General features: G+C 55.8%; 1 protein-coding gene across 6 annotated transcripts in view; it reads right to left on the bottom strand.

Annotated features, from left to right (window-relative positions):
• Positions 1–16,996, bottom strand: part of ZFHX3 (zinc finger homeobox 3) — a 239,300-nt gene that overhangs the window by 142,462 nt on the left and 79,842 nt on the right. For 4 of the 6 annotated variants that reach the window (XM_084906952.1, XM_084906955.1, XM_084906953.1 and 1 more), the window contains one exon: positions 3,191–6,093. The exons of the other annotated variants lie outside the window; for them this stretch is intronic. In XM_084906952.1, the coding sequence (XP_084763078.1) occupies positions 3,191–6,047 (2,857 nt within the window). In that variant the 5' untranslated portion in view covers positions 6,048–6,093. The remainder of the gene's footprint in view (positions 1–3,190; positions 6,094–16,996) is intronic. 6 annotated transcript variants of the gene reach the window in all.

Below are 16,996 nucleotides of genomic sequence, written 5' to 3'. Positions count from 1 at the left end.
AAATGAAAAGTCCTTGAACACAGAGAAGAGTACCAGGTCCCTGTTCCCACTCCCAGTTCTTGCAAATCCAAGACAGAAAGAAGCAGAGAAGCCATGAGAGGAGGGGGGCCGGAGCACGGGACCTTGGAGAAACGAGCCCAGGGCTTAGAATCCGACAATCCACGGCGCCGGCAGGAACTAAGTCAGGCCCCGGAAAGTATAAGCTGCCCTAACTCAGGGGGGTTAGGAGAGCCCCAGGAAGTGAGGACTCAGCAGCGCTGACTTCTGAGCCACGCTGGACAGATGGTCTCGGAAAGAAACGGCACCCTCTGCCCGCATTCACCTGACTTCAACGTGGAGATTGACATCCGGGCACAGAGCCTGCCCAGCAGCACGTCGCCGGAGGCACACGGTGGGAAAAGGTACCTTCTAGACTCCAGGCAGCAGCAGAGAACCCGTAAAGCCCATGCAGGACACCGGCTGGCTGGCTACCCGGGAAGCACGGGGGACCCGCCATGAGCTCCCGGCTTCCCCGGGCTGTGGCTCGACGTCAGAGTGGAAGGGGGTGTTTGGAAGGACAGCGAGATGGCCTCGGTTCTACATCTGATCTACAAACGGCGGCACGTCCAGCCAGCACAGACCCTCAGTGCCGACCCTTTCCTCTGAGGCCCCTAGAGAGCCAACATCCCAGGTCAGCATGTTTGGAGTCACCAGAGAGAAGGTTCTGGCAAAGGAAGTGTGAGAACAACTTTGCAAGCAGGGGCGGGGTTCGCCAAACACAATTCCCCCCTGCCGAGCCCAGGAATGTCCAATAACCGACGGCCATCCCTCAAATGGCCTGCAGAAACGTCGGCAGAGCTACAGAGAGAATCAAAAGGCACGGCTCTTCTCGTTTGCCTATATTATGTCCCCGTCTACTGAGGTCCCAGAACTTAAATTATAAGTCCTCTAGGCATGTCCCGTGGTACCTGCAACCCACTCAGGTGTCAGCACAAAGCGTCTGTGGCTCTTGTCGATCTTGACAGCCGCTGTGGCCCAAAGGCAGACACAGGAGGCGGCAAAGACGCACCTCAGCTGACCGTCAGAGCCTCTGGAAATCCAGGGGCCCTTCTTGGCTGCCCTGGCTTAGGTCCTTAAAAGACGAGTTCTATTCTCTTTAAGAAATATAAAATACAGCCCTAGCAGGTTTGGCTCAGTGGATAGAGCATCGGCCTGCAGACTGAAGGGCCCTGGGTTCGATTCCAGTCAAGGGCACAGGCCTGGATTGCAGGCTCGGTCCCCAGTGGGGGGGCCTGCAGGAGGCGGCTGATCAGTGATTCTCCCTCATCGTTGATGCTTCTACCTCCCTCTTCCTTCCTCTCTAACATCAATAAAAAATATATTTTTTAAAAAAATAAATAAATAAAATACAGATCATCAATGTATGTCCAGAGCATAGAGATTTGTTCTTCTATTCCTTTGGCATCTGCCATATGCCCACAATGTAAGAATGCCCCCAGGGATTCAGACGCTTGGTGTAAAAGCAAACTATTTCTCTGCCTCTCCATTTAAGCCTAGGTCAGAATTACTGGTTTTCAAGGTAATTAAAAAGATCTCAATTCGGCTCAGTATGAACCCATCCATTTTCTGTGTCTTCATTCTACCTACATTATATTTGATTTACTCCAAGATCTGCCTCCTCAAGATTTTAAATCTCCAGACTAGAAAACCCCAATTCCCACGGGCTTAAAAAAATAAAATAAAATGAATAAAATAAAAGCCTTAGAGCACCGATGCCATCCCTTGATGTGTACTCCGAAGGTTTACTCTGGGGACGAATAAGACAGCTTCTCCCTCCGCATCCATGATTAACCAGCCAGGGAGACTTCTTCAAACCACTTGGTAATAAAAGGATCAACAGGTCAATGTTCCAGAACAGAAAAGCGAGATCAAACCGGCAAGGTCTCAAATTTGAATGCGTAGCGGGGGGGAAAACAAATGAACTGTTATGAAATGTAACTCATCAGCAGCAATTAGCACGAAAACACCAAGCAAATAAAGACGTTCCTACTGGTGAGGCTTGGCCCCTGGCGCCGACCTAAACCGTGCCAGAATAAAGGTACTGGCTGACATTCTGTTGCCAAGAACAACGTATCCCAGTGCCGGGAAGGGGAAGCGGCCTCATTCGGGCCATCGCCGCTGGTCCCGAGCGGTGACAGGTCAGGGGGTGGAGACCAGGCCCAGCCGGCCCGGCCACAGGGGCAGGGCAGGAGTGGCCCAACCTCTCCTCGGGAAACGGATTCCTACGTTTTCTTGCTGTAAGAAGCTCTCCCCGAAAGTGGTTGTGATTCTTTGTACATAACGGGTCGTGGTTTCCGGCACCAAGTGCTAGCCTTGGGTCCCATGCTCGATCCGTGAGGCCAGTGAGACCCGGGCTGTTCTTCCCGGAGACCAAGGCTCCACCAACCAGGATCTCACCGATGCTAAAACTCAGCTTTCTCTGGTGGACAGTTTTAGGATTGATTCATTGTCATCTATCACGCCAGTCCTTAGTGAGTCCCGGGGCCATTTAATGTCTAAGGATACTGATCACTAGAAACACATGCAGAATAAGGAAGGAAAGGAACAGGCCTCCTTCCCTGAGGCCCACGGGAACGCACGGGGGCGGGGAGTCGGGGTGGGGTGGGGATTTGTAGAACCCTCTCTGGGTGGCACAGGGCCAGCCTTTGGTTATCTGAGTCCCGCTCCTCTCTGTCGGAGATGACCGTTCCTATTTAAAAACCCCAGCTACGGCTTCCTGTAAGTTTCCATAAATATTTAATGGGATCCAAAAGTTTTTGGATAATTGTGGTGATTTTTTTTCAAACTGAGACAGAGACGGAGAAAAGAGAGAATGGGAACGGGAAGGAAGGCTGACCAGAAGCCAAAGACGCGGGAAGGAGGGAGGGAACGCTTCCATTTCAATCCTGGCCTACGGAACTGGGGTGGGGCCATCCTTTCGGTGCCCACGACTTCCCCCTAAGGCACACAGAGCTCCGGGGATTCTCGAAGTGGGGGAAAATAAATATTGACCCTCAGACTCTCAAGCGGATACAAAAGACAAAAAGAAAAAAAAAAAAAAATCAACCGAATCCACGGGACCCGGACTCATCCGCCGTCGTCTCCCCCGATCCGGGGCCACAGCAGAAGGACGGACAGACAGACAGACAGACACCATGGGGGGCAGCCTCACCTAGAGCCGGCGTCACGGCGGCCATGGGAGCGCCGGAGGGGTCCAGCGGGAAGCCGCTCATCATGAACGGCGGGGCGTCCGAGGCGGCGGCGGCCGCCGCGGCCGCGCCGTCCATCTTCAGGTTGGGCAGGCTCATGTTCTGCGCCAGGTAGTACTGGTAGAGCTCGGCCTCGGCGGGCGAGGGCAGGCTGCCCAGGCCCAGGTGGCGGCCGTGCTGCACCTGCGTCATGTTCTGCTGCAGCAGCATCATGTTGTGCATGTGCTTCTCGCTGGTCATGTGGATGCGCAGGTTGCGGGCCACGTTGGTCTCGTAGTCGCACACCTCGCACCGCCAGGTGGGCTTGGCTTTGGGTTTGGTGGGCGAGGGGGCCCCGCAGGAGCTGCCCATGTTGGCCGCCGCCGCGGCCGCCGCCGCCGCGGCCGCCGCCGCCGCCGCCGCCCCGGCCGAGTGGCTGAAGACCTGCTCGCCCCCGCCGTTCTGCAGGTTCTGCATGTTGTTGAGATGCTTGTCGCTCTGCATGTGGATGCTGAGGTTGCCTTTGGTCGTCGTGGAGTAGTTGCACACCTCGCAGCGGAAGGGCTTGTAGCCGCACGTGTAGCTCTCGCCGCGCGCCAGCCGGGGGTGCGGCTGCCCGCTCTTGCAGTACACGCACGAGCCCCCCGGCTCCGGGTGCTTCTCCTTCATGTGCGCCTCCAGCGTCTGCTGGTACTTGTAGTGCCAGTTGCACTTGGGGCACTTGAGGGTCTTGCACGAGTTGCGCGAGTGCATCATGGTCATGTGGCCGCCCAGCGAGCGGGAGGAGCCCAGGACCGTGTCGCACTTGGGGCACTCCACGCCGCTGCCCGAGGGGCACTCCCCGCCCGCCCCGAGCTCGCAGAGGGAGCCGGCGTGCTGGTGGTGGTGGGGGGCGAAGCCCCCGTCGTCCCGCTCGGGGCTCTCATTTGGTTCCGGTGCTGTGGCACTGTCTTTATTGGCACTTTCGTCGGCGAAGTCCAGCCTCCTGCTGCCGCCGCCGCCCTCTGCCGCCACGTTGGCCCTGACGCCCTCACTGTTAAAGCTTAAACGGTTCCTCCTGTTCGCACCATCGAAGACAACAAAGGAAGAAGCGGGATTGGAGCTAGTAGAAGCCGCGCCCCTCGACAGGGTCTGGAGCGCGGTAGGCATTAGGGGGGAGTTAGAAATGCTTTGGTTTGAAAGAGCCAGGTCCTTCTGGCCGCTGCCTGCCGCGGCCCCGGCCTCGTCCTGGGGCCTGTCCTCCAGTTCCTCGTCCAGCTCGCTGGGGAAGAGTCCTTTGCAACCCTCGTCGTCCTCCTCCTCCTCCTCCTCTTCCTCCTCCTCTTCCTCGTCCTCCTCCTCCTCCGCCTCCTCCTCCTCCTCCTCTTCCTCCTCCACCTCCTCCTCGGCGGGCCCTGCCTTCTCGGAGGAGAAGCAGTCCGGGTCTCCGCCGCCGCCGCCTTCCTGCTTCTCTCCTTCTGCCGCCCCGGGGTCCTTGCCCTCGGGGGATTTGGTAGGACTGGAGGCCAGCGGCCCCAGGGGGACTGAGGTAATGGGGGTCTTTAGGACCGAGCTGGTGAGCCCGCCGAGGTTCAGGAGGGTGCTGGGGGTCAGGATGCCGGCCGGGGGCTGCTCGGGGCCGGCGGCAGCGGCGGCGGCGGCGGGGAGGGTCTCCTCCCCTTCCATCCGGATGCCGCTGAACTTGCCGTAGAAACTGTGTCCGGGACCCATGAGGTTGGCCGTGGAGACTAAGGGGTGCTGGAAGTTTTTGCTTTTTGGTTCCAGGAAGCTTACGAGGGGCTCCTTGTCCTTGCCGATCCCTTGGATGATGGCGGAGATGCTCTTGTGGCTGAGGATCTTCCGCTCGTCCTCGCTCAGGGTCATGCGGTGGTCGTGCACCGCGTGGGTCACGAAGGAGCGGACGTAGCCGAAGGAGAGCTTGCACAGGAAACACATCAGGATGGGCTTGCGCTTGCCGTAGAGCACGAAGCCGTCGAACTTGGACAGGTCCACGTTGTTGGGAACATCTTTGGATACGCAGGAGCTCCTGGCGGAGCCGTCGCTGTTCAGGTAATCCTTGCTGCTCTGGTGCCGCACGTCGAACACGCGGAAGCTGTGCAGGACGGGGCTGAGCCCCGCCAGGGCTGAGGTATTCGGGAAGGCTGGGTCCGGGCCCTCGAACCACTTCCCGAAGGATGAGGCTATGTGGAACGTGTTGATGATCTGCGGGTACACGGGCGCCGCGCAGGAAGGGTCCCCCGGCTTGCCCCCCGCCCCGGGGAGGGAGTTCAGAAAGAGCGAGGGGAGGGGTCCGCCGCTGCCGCTGCTGCCATTGCCGCTGCTGCTGCCACTGCCGGCACAGGCGCTGCCGCCCCCGCTCGCGGCCAGCTGGCTCAGGCTCTCGACGATGTACGCCGAGCCGTCCGGCTGGTAGACGATCTCCCCGGCCAGGTTCTCCACGTCGCTCTCCTCGTCCCCCTCCTCGCTGCTGTCGCTCCCGCTGTCCTCCCGCGGGGGCCGCGGGGGCCGCGCGCTGGGGCAGTGGTGCTCCATGTAGGTCTGCAGGCTGGCGAAGGAGGCCGCGCACTCGTTGCAGCTGACCTCCTTGCCCGCGGGCTCGGCGGCGGCGGCTGCGGCGGAGACGGCGGCGGGGGGCCCGGCCGAGGGGGTGCCCTCCGCCAGGCGCTCATTGAAGGGCGCCCTCAGGCTGTCCAGGGGCCCGTGGCTCTCGCTTGTGGACGGCTCCATGCCACTGGGTGTGTCGGGGAGGTGGGCGCTGCCGAGTTCAGTCCATTGCTGGTGCTGAGGGATCCCGCACCCATTGTCCTTCCCCGAGACGACGGGCGAGTCACAGCCTTCCATGGCAAGGCCTGCGTGGAGCTCTCATTGCACCCAGTACGGGTCGGACCTGAGGGCGGAGGCGAGGGGATGGGGGGGGAGGGGGAGAGGGAGAGGGGAAAGAGAGAGAGAGAGAAAGGAAAGAGGTTAGGAGGGCCGAGGCTAAGAGCAGTCTAACAGCTTCCGTCCACACCCACAACAGAGACCGCGGGGAGGGGTGGGGGGCAGCAGGGACCCCATGCTGACCGAGGCGCAGGGGGGGCAAGTGGCCCCTAGGGGTCAGGGCTGGGGTCACGGCTGGGGGGGGGGGTGGCAGGAGCAGGAGCAGAGGCAGGGGCATCAGGAGGGTCCCTCTTAAGTCTTCAGCGTGTCGGCTGCTCTACCCTGGAGACCAGTCTGGATTTCCGTTGGTTCTTTGCAAGCACATTGTCAGCACCAGGACTGGGCGCCGGTCACACTGGAGGGCCCCCCCGCCCCCCCGCCACTCCCCGCCCTCGGCTGTGCCAGCTGCCTGTGTGCCGGGGAGCAGGGGAGGGACAGGCGCGAGGAGGGGGGTGTTGCACCCCCAGAACGGGAAAGACGCGCGCGTGGACTTGGAGGAGAAGCTGCCGCTGTTGCTTTTACGGACCAGGGTTCTAGTTTGAACAGTTCCGAGAAAAGCCCCTGGGGTCTGGGGAGGGGGGGGGGGTAAGGTCCCATGTCACAAGCAGGAAAACTGAGGGGCAGATCCTTAACAGGTGCCCCTGCCACCCGACGCTGCAAAACAGAGGCAGATCCCCCTTCCCCGCCCCCGCCCCTGCCACAGCCTCGCTGGTGACTCAGCTGGCTCCCGACGACGGAAGACGTGTGGGTGCACACACGAGCGCGGTGTTTCTCGGGAGAGCCAACCCCCGTAGGCAGCAGGGGTGTCGCCCCGTCTGGGGAGAGCCCCGTCCCCGCGCGCTGGGTGCCGCCTGCTGTCGGGGATCTCAGCGGCAAAGCGCGGCGGCAGCTGGGCTTGGCCGGCCCCCGTTCCCACCTGCCTCTCGGCTATTAGCTGCTACCCAAGCAGCTGTCCCTCAGCCCTAGGGCTTTTCCGTTTCCGACTCCAAAGTGCCACTGAGCTGAGCGTGCCCTCCGAGACCTCGCGCCCCCGGAGAGGGAGGCATCGGATGGCCCGCTGCTGCTCTGCTCCCGTGGCACGGACCTCACCGAGCGTTTCTCCCACCCAGCGCTGCTCCTGCAGCAGCTCAGAGCCTCAGATGCCACACCCGGACCCCGATCCCGGTCCGAAAATCCCAGGCAAACCACCACCCCCTCCCCCACCCCCAGCCCTGCGCCTCCTTCCTGGGGAACTCTTGGCTGCTTCCCACCCACCATCTCATTCAGACACGGCAGATAGGGGTTTAGGCTGTGTCTGGTCCCACCCCACCCCCCAAAACCCCATCTTCCCGTTCTCCTTTCATTTCTTGATTCTTGACTGCACCGTGAGCCGACAGCTCCCCCTCGGGAAAAGACGGGGAAGGCAGGTTTCCCAGAAGCCTTAGGAGGAATAACTTTTTGGAAGAACGTGTCATGTTTTGTTTAAAGCGTGTGTGCACGCACACATACCCACACACACATACCCACACACACACACACACACACACCCACACCCACACACGACACTCTCCACCTCCCCATTTATAACCTCCAGCTCCACGATGACAAAGTTCCGTGCGCCTGAGAACAAGCACGTTGATTTTAAACTACGATGACTACACGGAAGCAGACCGAACAGCCAACGGACGGACGGGACTCCCCCGCCGGGCTCGGCCGGCGCGCAGGTGAGGATGCGCCTGATTGACAGCTCGGGCCAGAAGGGTTGGCAGGCCTGGAGGGGCGGGAGGGTTAACAGCCCGATTGTAAAATCGATGTCATAAATGCTTGGTAAGTTACAGGAACATGCGGGAAGGGGAGGCCACGATTGATAAAGGAGAACAGCTTTGATGCTTCACCGGGGACTTGTGTATCGACAGCCAAGCCAATCCCCTCTCCAGCCGGGGCTGGGCCAGAGGAACCTGCAAGCCTTTACCAATTAATTGGTGGGCTTTTCTGGCTGTTCTCTTCCTCCTTCTCCTCCTCCTCCTCCTTTTTCCTCCTCCTCCTCCTCATCCTCCTCCTCCACTACTCACCCACTTAAGGGGTTGGGACTTTGGAAAACTCACCTAACTTTGTTTTCTATTTCCAACCAAATGTCAAGAACGACACTGTGGCCACCCGACAGACAGGCGACCCCCGGGGTGGTGACACTGGCCCATGGAGGGGCCCGGGGGAGACCACTTATGCGCAGGGACCGCCCGCCCAGGCAGGAGTCCCTGGGAGAGAAGGATCCCTCTCTGAGATCGAAGCTGCCTGCTCTGGGCTTGCTTTCCCTGCACGCCGGCCGTGACAGGCAGGCCCTCGCACAGCCTCGCTGAGCCAAGGATGGATCAGGGAGCGAGAGAATCGCCTTGCCCAGGGCGCGGGGAGGAACACGCTCTCAGCCCCACCCCAGGCCAGAGGCCGCACGCTGGAGGGCGCACTTCATTCAAGTCGGAGACCCCCTCTGCTACACATCTCCCCCCCGCTCCGTCCCTGCACTGCTCGGGGCCCAGGCAGGGTCGGGCTCGGACCCCTCTACCGGTCCCTGGGAGCGAGGGGGACAGGGTGGGCGAGAGGGGGACCAGAACGCAGAGATGAAGAAACCTCTTTCGCTTCCCAGTTCTTCAGCTCAAGGGCCTCGGGCCGCCCACCACTTTCCCGCCCGTCCCTCTCGCTCTGTTTATCAGCCAGTCAATAGGAAAGAGGTAGTTCTTACTTAAGGAGGCAGAAGTCAACCCGGCAGGTCGATCAGCACTCTGTCTGTAAACACGCTTTCCCGTAAAATCAATGATCTTCAGTTACAGAGGGCGGCCTGGGAGCCCAGCGGGTCCCCACGCTCACAGGCAGCCCGGCCGCAGCCTCTGGGCGGGCCCCCGCCCCCACCCCCACCCCGGGGCTGCACCCCCTTCCCCGTCCTTCCCTCGCGGGGCCAGCTCACGCATCACGGACCCCCTTCAGCCACCTGCACCCCCCAACTCCCCCCAAATACAGACATGTTCTGCGCATGCCCGCCTAGCGTGCTCCATGTGGGCTGTGTGTGAGCGGTTTTAAGAACTCAGTTACTCTGCCGAGACCGGTTTGGCTCAGTGGATAGAGCGTCGGCCTGCAGACTGAAGGGTCCCAGGTTCGATTCCGGTCAAGGGCATGTACCTTGGTTGTGGGCACATCCCCAGTATGGGTGGTGCAAGAGGCAGCTGATCGATGATTCTCTCTCATCGATGATGTTTCTAACTCTCTATCCCTCTCTCTTCCTCTCTGTAAAAAAAAATCAATAAAATATATATATTTTTTTAAAAAGAACTCAGTTGCTCTTCAGGAGAGCACCTCTCTCCAACAGGGGTTCAGGGGAATGGGAGGTGCGGTTGAGGGTGCTGGCCTCGCCCTGCTGAGCTAAGCCTGCCATTTGAGAAGCCACCCTGGCCTTCGACGCTGTTATCAAGAGCCCCAGACACTTGCGCCTCTTCCGGTTCATTTCCTTGGGACCTGCGTGTCAAGCTCCCCGCATCTCCCCCAAACAGCACGCCTTGTTTGGGAGACACAGTTTAAAATGTAAAAAAAAAAAAAAAAAAAAAAAAAAACCCGCCACCATGTCACCCCGAGGCCCCCCATTCACAAAGCCATCCATCTGCCTCTTTCAGCGGAGGAGATGCGGCCTGACAGCTTTATCACATTCCTCTAAGAAGGCGGAGGCCGATGCAACAGTTCCAGGGAGGCTGGGGGGGGGGGGGGGGGGGGCTCCCGCTGTTGCTCTCAGAGAATTAAACATGAACGCCGCACTGTGCAATTTTAAATTGTTAATTAGCACAGGGTTAATTAGGCGGTCCTTTCACAAGAGGGTGTTTGGCAGGAAACCAAGAACGGAAACAAAGGGGGCGAAGAGGGAAAGGAAGAGAGAAGGGAGATAGCAGGAAACTGTTGCCTCGGTGAGCGGCCCAGGCGGCTCCGCCAGGAGGAGGAGGCCGGCGGGCAGGGATGCCCCTTCCCCGGAGCCCAGCTGGAGCGGCCGCCGCTGGCTGGCTTCCTGGAGGCGACTTCACAGGAGGTACCAAACGTCTCAAGAACGCACATGCCCTCTGACTCAGCAATTCCCCGCTCCAGGAAACAACCAAGACACCAGAGAGATAGAGGATAAAAGAAATCTGGTGAAATGAGGGACTCGCTAAATGACAGTGCAGAGAGCTCTATGGGATGTTATAAATACTAGAGGCCTAGTGCACAGATTCATGCCCTCGGCCTGGCCAGCAATTGGGGCCAATCAGGGCTGGCCAGCCACGGGGGAGGGACTGCAGGAGGTTGGACCCCTGTGGAAGGTTGGCTGTGGGAAGGCACTGACCACCAGGGGGCAGCTCCTGCTTTGCGTGTCTGCCCTCTGGTGGTCAGTGCATGTCATAGTGACTGGTCATTCAGTTGACAGGTTGTAATGGTCACTTAGGCACATATAAATATATATATATATATAAAATTTTTCCGATAAATTATTTAAGGGTGTGGGGAAATGATCGCCCAGGATGCTAAGTGAACAAAGCATATAAAGGGCTGCATATGGAAATGCATGAGATTTATATTAAAAAAAAAACTAGGGGATGAGGTAATAAGTGACTTCATTTCTTCCTCGGTGCCTTTATTTCCCAAAGCTTTTTGAAATTAAAACCATCATAGGGGAAGCCATCCCTCCTTGAGTTAGGCATCATGTACAGGCCTGAAGGTACAGCACCAACTTGATGCTCAGAACCACTCCGTGAGACAAATTCTATTTTTATCCCCATTTTATTTTTTTATTTATTATTATTATTTTTTAATATATTTTGACTTTTTACAGAAAGGAAGAGAGAGGGATAGAGAGTTAGAAACATCAATGAGAAAGAATCATCGATCAGCTGCCTCTTGCACACCCCCTACTGGGGATGTGCCCGCCAACGAAGGTACCTGCTCTTGACAGGAATCGAACCCGGGACCTATCAGTCAGCAGGCTGACACTCTATCCACTGAGCCAAACCGGTTTTGGCTATTTTTATCCCCATTTTAAAGATGAGAAAACTAAGATTGCCCCAAGTTGCGCAGCATAAATAGAAAACTACACACAGTCTGGCTGCCTGGAGCATTTGTTCTTGGCCACTGTACCAGGTTCTTCTTGAGCATCTATTTCTCAAAGAGAATTCCAGAATGTCCTTACATCCGTCATTCATACCCAATTTGTACGGACCCACGGACTGCTCTGAGAGCATGGGATAGCAGAGTGGCTATGGAAAAGGACACTGCCAACTCATACAGAACCCTCTTTCCTGGCAGTGCTGAGGGGAGGAGAGTTCCAAATGGCTTTTGTACTTGGATACCTTCACACAGGAGAGAGAGGGTCAAGCTGTATGGTAGGCTCATTACACTCACTTTTTTTAAGAAAAAAAAGGGGGGGGGGGGATTCCAGACACCATAAATCAAAAATCAGTGGATAGAGCACCGGCTCTGGAATTAAAGGGTCCCAGCTTTGATCCCCATCAAGGGCATGCACCTCGATTGCAGGCTCGATCCTCAGCCCTGATCGGGACGTGTGCAGGAGGCAACTGATCAATGTGTCTCTCTCACATTCATATTTCTCTCTCTGTGTCTCTCCCCCTCCCTTCTGCTCTAAAAGTCAATGCAAAAATTTCCTCAAGTGAGGATTAACAAAACATACAAAAAAGCATCCATTCGTTCACACATTCACTCAATGTTTACTGTGCACACCTACCATGTGTCCGATGCTAGGGAATCAAAGTTAAACAGGTCACAGCCTACATTCTTTGTGGGGAAGAGATGGCCAACTAACAAATACAACATTAAATGGTAAAAAGCACTCAGACTAATATAAAGCAAGAAAAGGGAAAAGAGTGATGTGTGTGTACATCATTTTGGATAAAGTAATGGTATTAGATTTAAAGGGTATTTTGTAGATTATATATTACAAGCTCCTCATAGTTTGAGAACAGATTTAAGAGTTGCTAAATAGAATCTAGATTCTAGAAGAAGAAGAAGAAGAAAAAAGATAGTCCTGAGGAATTAGCAATTAAACTGAAATATAGCTTCACTCGGACTCAATGATCTAAGAAATGTAGCAGAGAGTACTGTTTGATTTTAATAAGCTATTCCAGAGTTTGTCGTTTCTTTGTATCCAGGATAGCAAAATGGCTTTCAAATAATAATAAAAAAAACCCTTTAGTTGAATGTTATAGCTGGCGGGTACCATTACCTAGGCCGTGGTCGGCAAACTGCGGCTCGTGAGCCACATGCAGCTCTTTGGCCCCTTGAGTGTGGCTCTTCCACAAAATACCACGGCCGGGGCGAGTCTATTTTGAAGAAGTGGAGTTAGAAGAAGTTTAAGTTTAAAACATTTGGCTCTCAAAAGAAATTTCAATCGTTGTACTGTTGATATTTGGCTCTGTTGACTAAGGAGTTTGCCAACCACTGGCCTAAGGTCATGGGCCTAGTGACAGGCCTCAAGATTCTGTCTTGTCCCTGGTTCCCTTCACGTAAATCAACAAATTGAGGGGCAAGACCAAGCACACACGCCAATCTGCAAAGTCCATAAAGCTAAGAGGACTAGCTAACATAATAAATGGTGGAATTAAGATTAAATTTAAAAAAAAATCTCAACAAGTTGGGACAAGGCTCAAAGGACCAAGACGAAATTTTGAAAGGATACGCAGGAAGCCCTGTATTTACGTCCAGGCAGTCAGTGAGACCCACAGGGGATGGGAAGACTTGGATTAACGGGAATCCACACTAACACGCCCGACCGGGCAGCGTCACTTTACTACAAATTCTGTGGCCGCCCAAAGCTGCCGAGGCGGTCAGAGAGGCCATGGGAGTCCGCTATTTCCGACCAAACTCACCAGGCCCGCAGCCCGTCATTTTCTCTGCACAACAACATGGCGGTCCACTCGGGGGGAATCTGGGAAGAAGGGTCCCCAAAGACCAACCTGAGTGCGTTCCGGAAGGCGACCACGAACAGCGCCGGAGGGTGGAAAAGAGAGGTCCCATGGCCCCGTGAGACAACTCTGCTCGACCACAGGAGGGCCTGCCTGCCACCTACAAGGAGGATCAGTTCCTGCTCTCCTACCTAGCTTCAGGGTTTAACTAGGGGTGATGAGGGACATTTGTGAGGAATCAGAGCCCAGTTCAATGGGAGTGAGAATTATTCTGGAGATGATCAAAGTCCCCCGGTGGAAGGCTGCCTCTGGTGAATGACCGAGATCCCTGGGTTCGTGAATTAGGGGAGAGGGGGCTCTGGCTGTGGCCAGGAAGTGCCATCAGGCAGCCTCTCGGGTCCTTGAAAAAGGTGGAGATTCTTTTCATTCCTGAGCTATCAGTCCGGTGACTCCATCAGCTTTAACCTCCTCCCCTGCGACCCCCACAGTAACGTGGACACGGCCGTCCTGGGTTATCGGGCTGCGGTGATGACCGCTGGCCGGTCTCTCTGCCGCGGGGCTGTGAGCAGCTGGAGAGCAGGTCCGATGCCTCCATCCTCTCTGTATCCTCCCCGTCCAAGATGGAATCGGTGCTTCCTGAAGCCATGAGGGAGCGTGAGGCAGCGGGGGGGGGGGGGGGGGGGGGGGGGGGGGGGGAAAGGATGACACTTTGAGAAGAAAAATTAGGGTCCCTGACCACCATCTGTCTCTTTTTCTCTCCTTGAAGAAACGCCTGGTGCGACCCTCGGGAGTGAAATGGAATCAGGCTCCTTGGAGGAATGGACATTCTGGGGTTGGGGCAGACAGAGTGCAGGATGAGCCTAGGGCATCTTCCTTTTTTTTTTTTTTTTTTTTTAAGATCTTTATTGATTTTTGAGCGAATGGAAGGGAGAGAGAAATATCAATGTGAGAGCAAAACACTGACCCAGCTGTTTCCTGCATGTCCCCCACCAGGGATCGAGCCCACATCCCAGGCATGTGCCCGCATTGGGAATCGAACTGACAACCCTTTGGTGCACAGGATGTCACCCAACCAACGGAGCCACACCAGCCAGGGCTGAAGCATCTTCTTGAGACAGAACACAAGGGATGTGCTCTGAGAATGATCAGAACGTGTCAAAAACAAAACAAAACAAAACAAAACAGAAACAGGCTAAATGGGGCTCCCACTGCTGGAGGATGGTACAATTTGAGCAAGAAAATAAAATGAGAGTAAAGGATTATAACCCAATGCACAAAATAAAAACCTGTACCTCCACACTTTCATAAGTTCTCTTTAGGGCAGAAATCCAAATAACAAATGCAGATGGAATTATGGTGTTAGAAAATCACCGTTTGGTAACCACCTATTATAACCCATTTAGGGGGGAAAAAAAAAACTGATGGATACCAAAACTGATGGGTAAAAGTTTGAGGATATTTACAAAGACTCGAAGCATCTCCACAAAACACACACTGATCACAGGAGGGACAGCAGTAAGGGTGCAGCAGACAAACCTGGCACCTTGCACCCGGGGTGAGACAGACAGACAGACATTCTGTGCCTTCGGAGAGGAACACGACACCCCCTCCCAGTATTCCTGCCAGAAATGCAAACCCTGGGTCCAATCGCGAGGGAACGTGACGCGGACCCCAGTGAGGACAGCCCACCACGTGCCCTACGCTCCTCGGGAAGGTGCGTGTGGGGAAGCAGGACTGCCTCTGAGCATGGAGGCTGAGGAGCTGCCACCGCGGAACGTGACCCCGTCTGAGGCCTCCTGCGCCGGGCATCGCCGGGACCGCTGGCAGAACCCGAACCAGGCCTCCGGGCCCGGCATCGTAGTCTGTGAATGTCCTAATTTCGAGAATTGTGTTGTGGTTATATAAATGAGTCTTTGTTTTTAAGAAATCCACACTGATATGTTTAGAGGTGAAGGGGCATGGCATCTCCATGTTCAACTGGTTTAGGAAAAACCTGTGTGTGTGTGTGTGCGCGCGCGTGTGTGTGCGTGCGCGTACGTGTGTTGTATTACATACAGACAGCTTGAAATATGACATATGTTAACACAGGAGGGATCCTGACAAAGGTATATGAGAATTCTTTGTTCTCTTATAATTTTTTTCCGTACAGCAAATGAAAAAAAAAAAAAAAAGAAAGAAAGAAAGAAAGAAATTGTCTCATGTTAAGAACTCTACATAGTAAGGCTTCAAAGACACAGGAGCAGCCAGCCCCCCTGGCTCCCATGTCCTGTCTTCACATGCAATCCACTGCTGGCCCAGCTGCACGCAAGGAGGGAGGCTGGCCAGGGAGGCACAGGCAGAAGCAGAGAACTGGCCTTCCTCCTTCCAGCCAAGAGGCTCTGGGCAGAGCTCTGGATGCCTCTCTGAGCTGAGTAGGATTTCAAGTAACACAACGCTGACAGGCATGCACCCAAGTCACCCATGATCTGCCTCGGATTTCCCGAACCTGACGAAAGCAGTTCCACATGTAAGGGCACGTTCAGCCGCCACAGAAACGTGGAACCCCAACAACCCACAGCCGGTGAGCATTGCTCAATCTGGGCTAAGACATCTGAGAGAAAAATCCACAGCAATGACCACACCATCCCTACCTCAAAAAAAGAAAAAAAAAGAAAAAAAAAAAAAAAAAAGCCAGCCCAGATTCTCAGATAAGCAGATACCTCCTTCAAGGGGCAGAGAAAGAATGCCCTCATCTGTTCAGCCCGGAATCCGCTGAAGAACCATATCCAATTCCATCCTGGGCTCTGTACAAGAAATGTATTTGTGTATTGACTGCTGCGTACAAGTCAATAAGTGTTAAGTCACAAGCAGGTGAGATTCCACCCCGCGTGGTAGCCGTTTCCCAGGAGCCCGAGGAATCGCCCGGTAACGGCGAGGCCGGAGAGCACGTACGTGCGTGAACGGGCCCCGGAGCGGCAGGAGGCCTGCTGCCCGGAAGGCCCACAGCACCGTCAGGCCCCGGGCTCCGCGTCTGTCTGCTCCTAAGTGCATCTGTGCTCGTTCCGGCGTGAACATAAATCAGCCTGGAAGTGGAGAGTGCCAGCTCGGTCCCTGCTGCAGGGAATCCACCGCCACTGCAATGCTCTGGCTGCGGCGGAGCCGGGAGGGGCAGACGAGGGCGGTGAGACCGGGAGGAGAGGTCCTGGAGCCCGGGCTGCGGGCGGGGGTGGGAAGAGAGGAGCTGGTACTCTGGGGAATCCAAGGTTTTACCATCTATGCAGACACGGCCGCAGTCCCACCACGACCAGCGCCATGGATGCGCTGATAAAAAAAACCAAAACGACACGCTGTTCCTTCTACTCTGCCTTGTTCTCCAAAAAGGATCTGGGGCGACTGAACCAGCTATGTGAGTGTCTGCATCCCAGCACGTAGGTACCGAGTGAAGCATCCACTCGGAGAGGCCTTTCTGCTGAAGACAGAAGGCCAGCATCCTTCCTCCATCCCTGGGGCCTGCGTGGCTCTCTCCTGACCTGTGTTTAATCACCGCGAAGCACTGGTTTCCCCTCCCAGATCGGACCCGGCACCTCCTCCCACCAAACACGGCGCCTCTGGCTTCCCTGCTGCACCGCCCCCGCCCCTCCTGGCTGGCAGGTGCAGAGCTCAGTCAGCCCCACCTGCGTTCTGCACCGGGCGCCTTCCACGCTGAGCTGGATGCTCGCCCACGCTAGCTGCAGCTGACGACCTCGATGCTTCCTCTGCCAGCACCCAAAACTCCCGAGCCCTCCCGTTTCCTCGACATCCCTCTCCCTCCTGATCTCTCCGTGCGTGCCATTGGGTGGCAGGGCCTACACTGCATGGTGGGAAAACGTGCCATCTGGCCCACTATGGTTTCAATCTGGCATCCCATGATGTTAAATTTACTTTAAACAATTTTTCCTAATTAAAGTACTATGGACTCATTTTTTAAAATGGATATGTGCAGAAAAATCC

Source organism: Pipistrellus hanaki, assembly GCF_964339955.1.
Source record: "Pipistrellus hanaki genome assembly, chromosome: 15".
Classification (NCBI taxonomy): Eukaryota; Metazoa; Chordata; class Mammalia; order Chiroptera; family Vespertilionidae; genus Pipistrellus; species Pipistrellus hanaki.
Note: the sequence above shows the minus strand (reverse complement) of the source record. Positions and strands in the feature narration are given on the sequence as shown.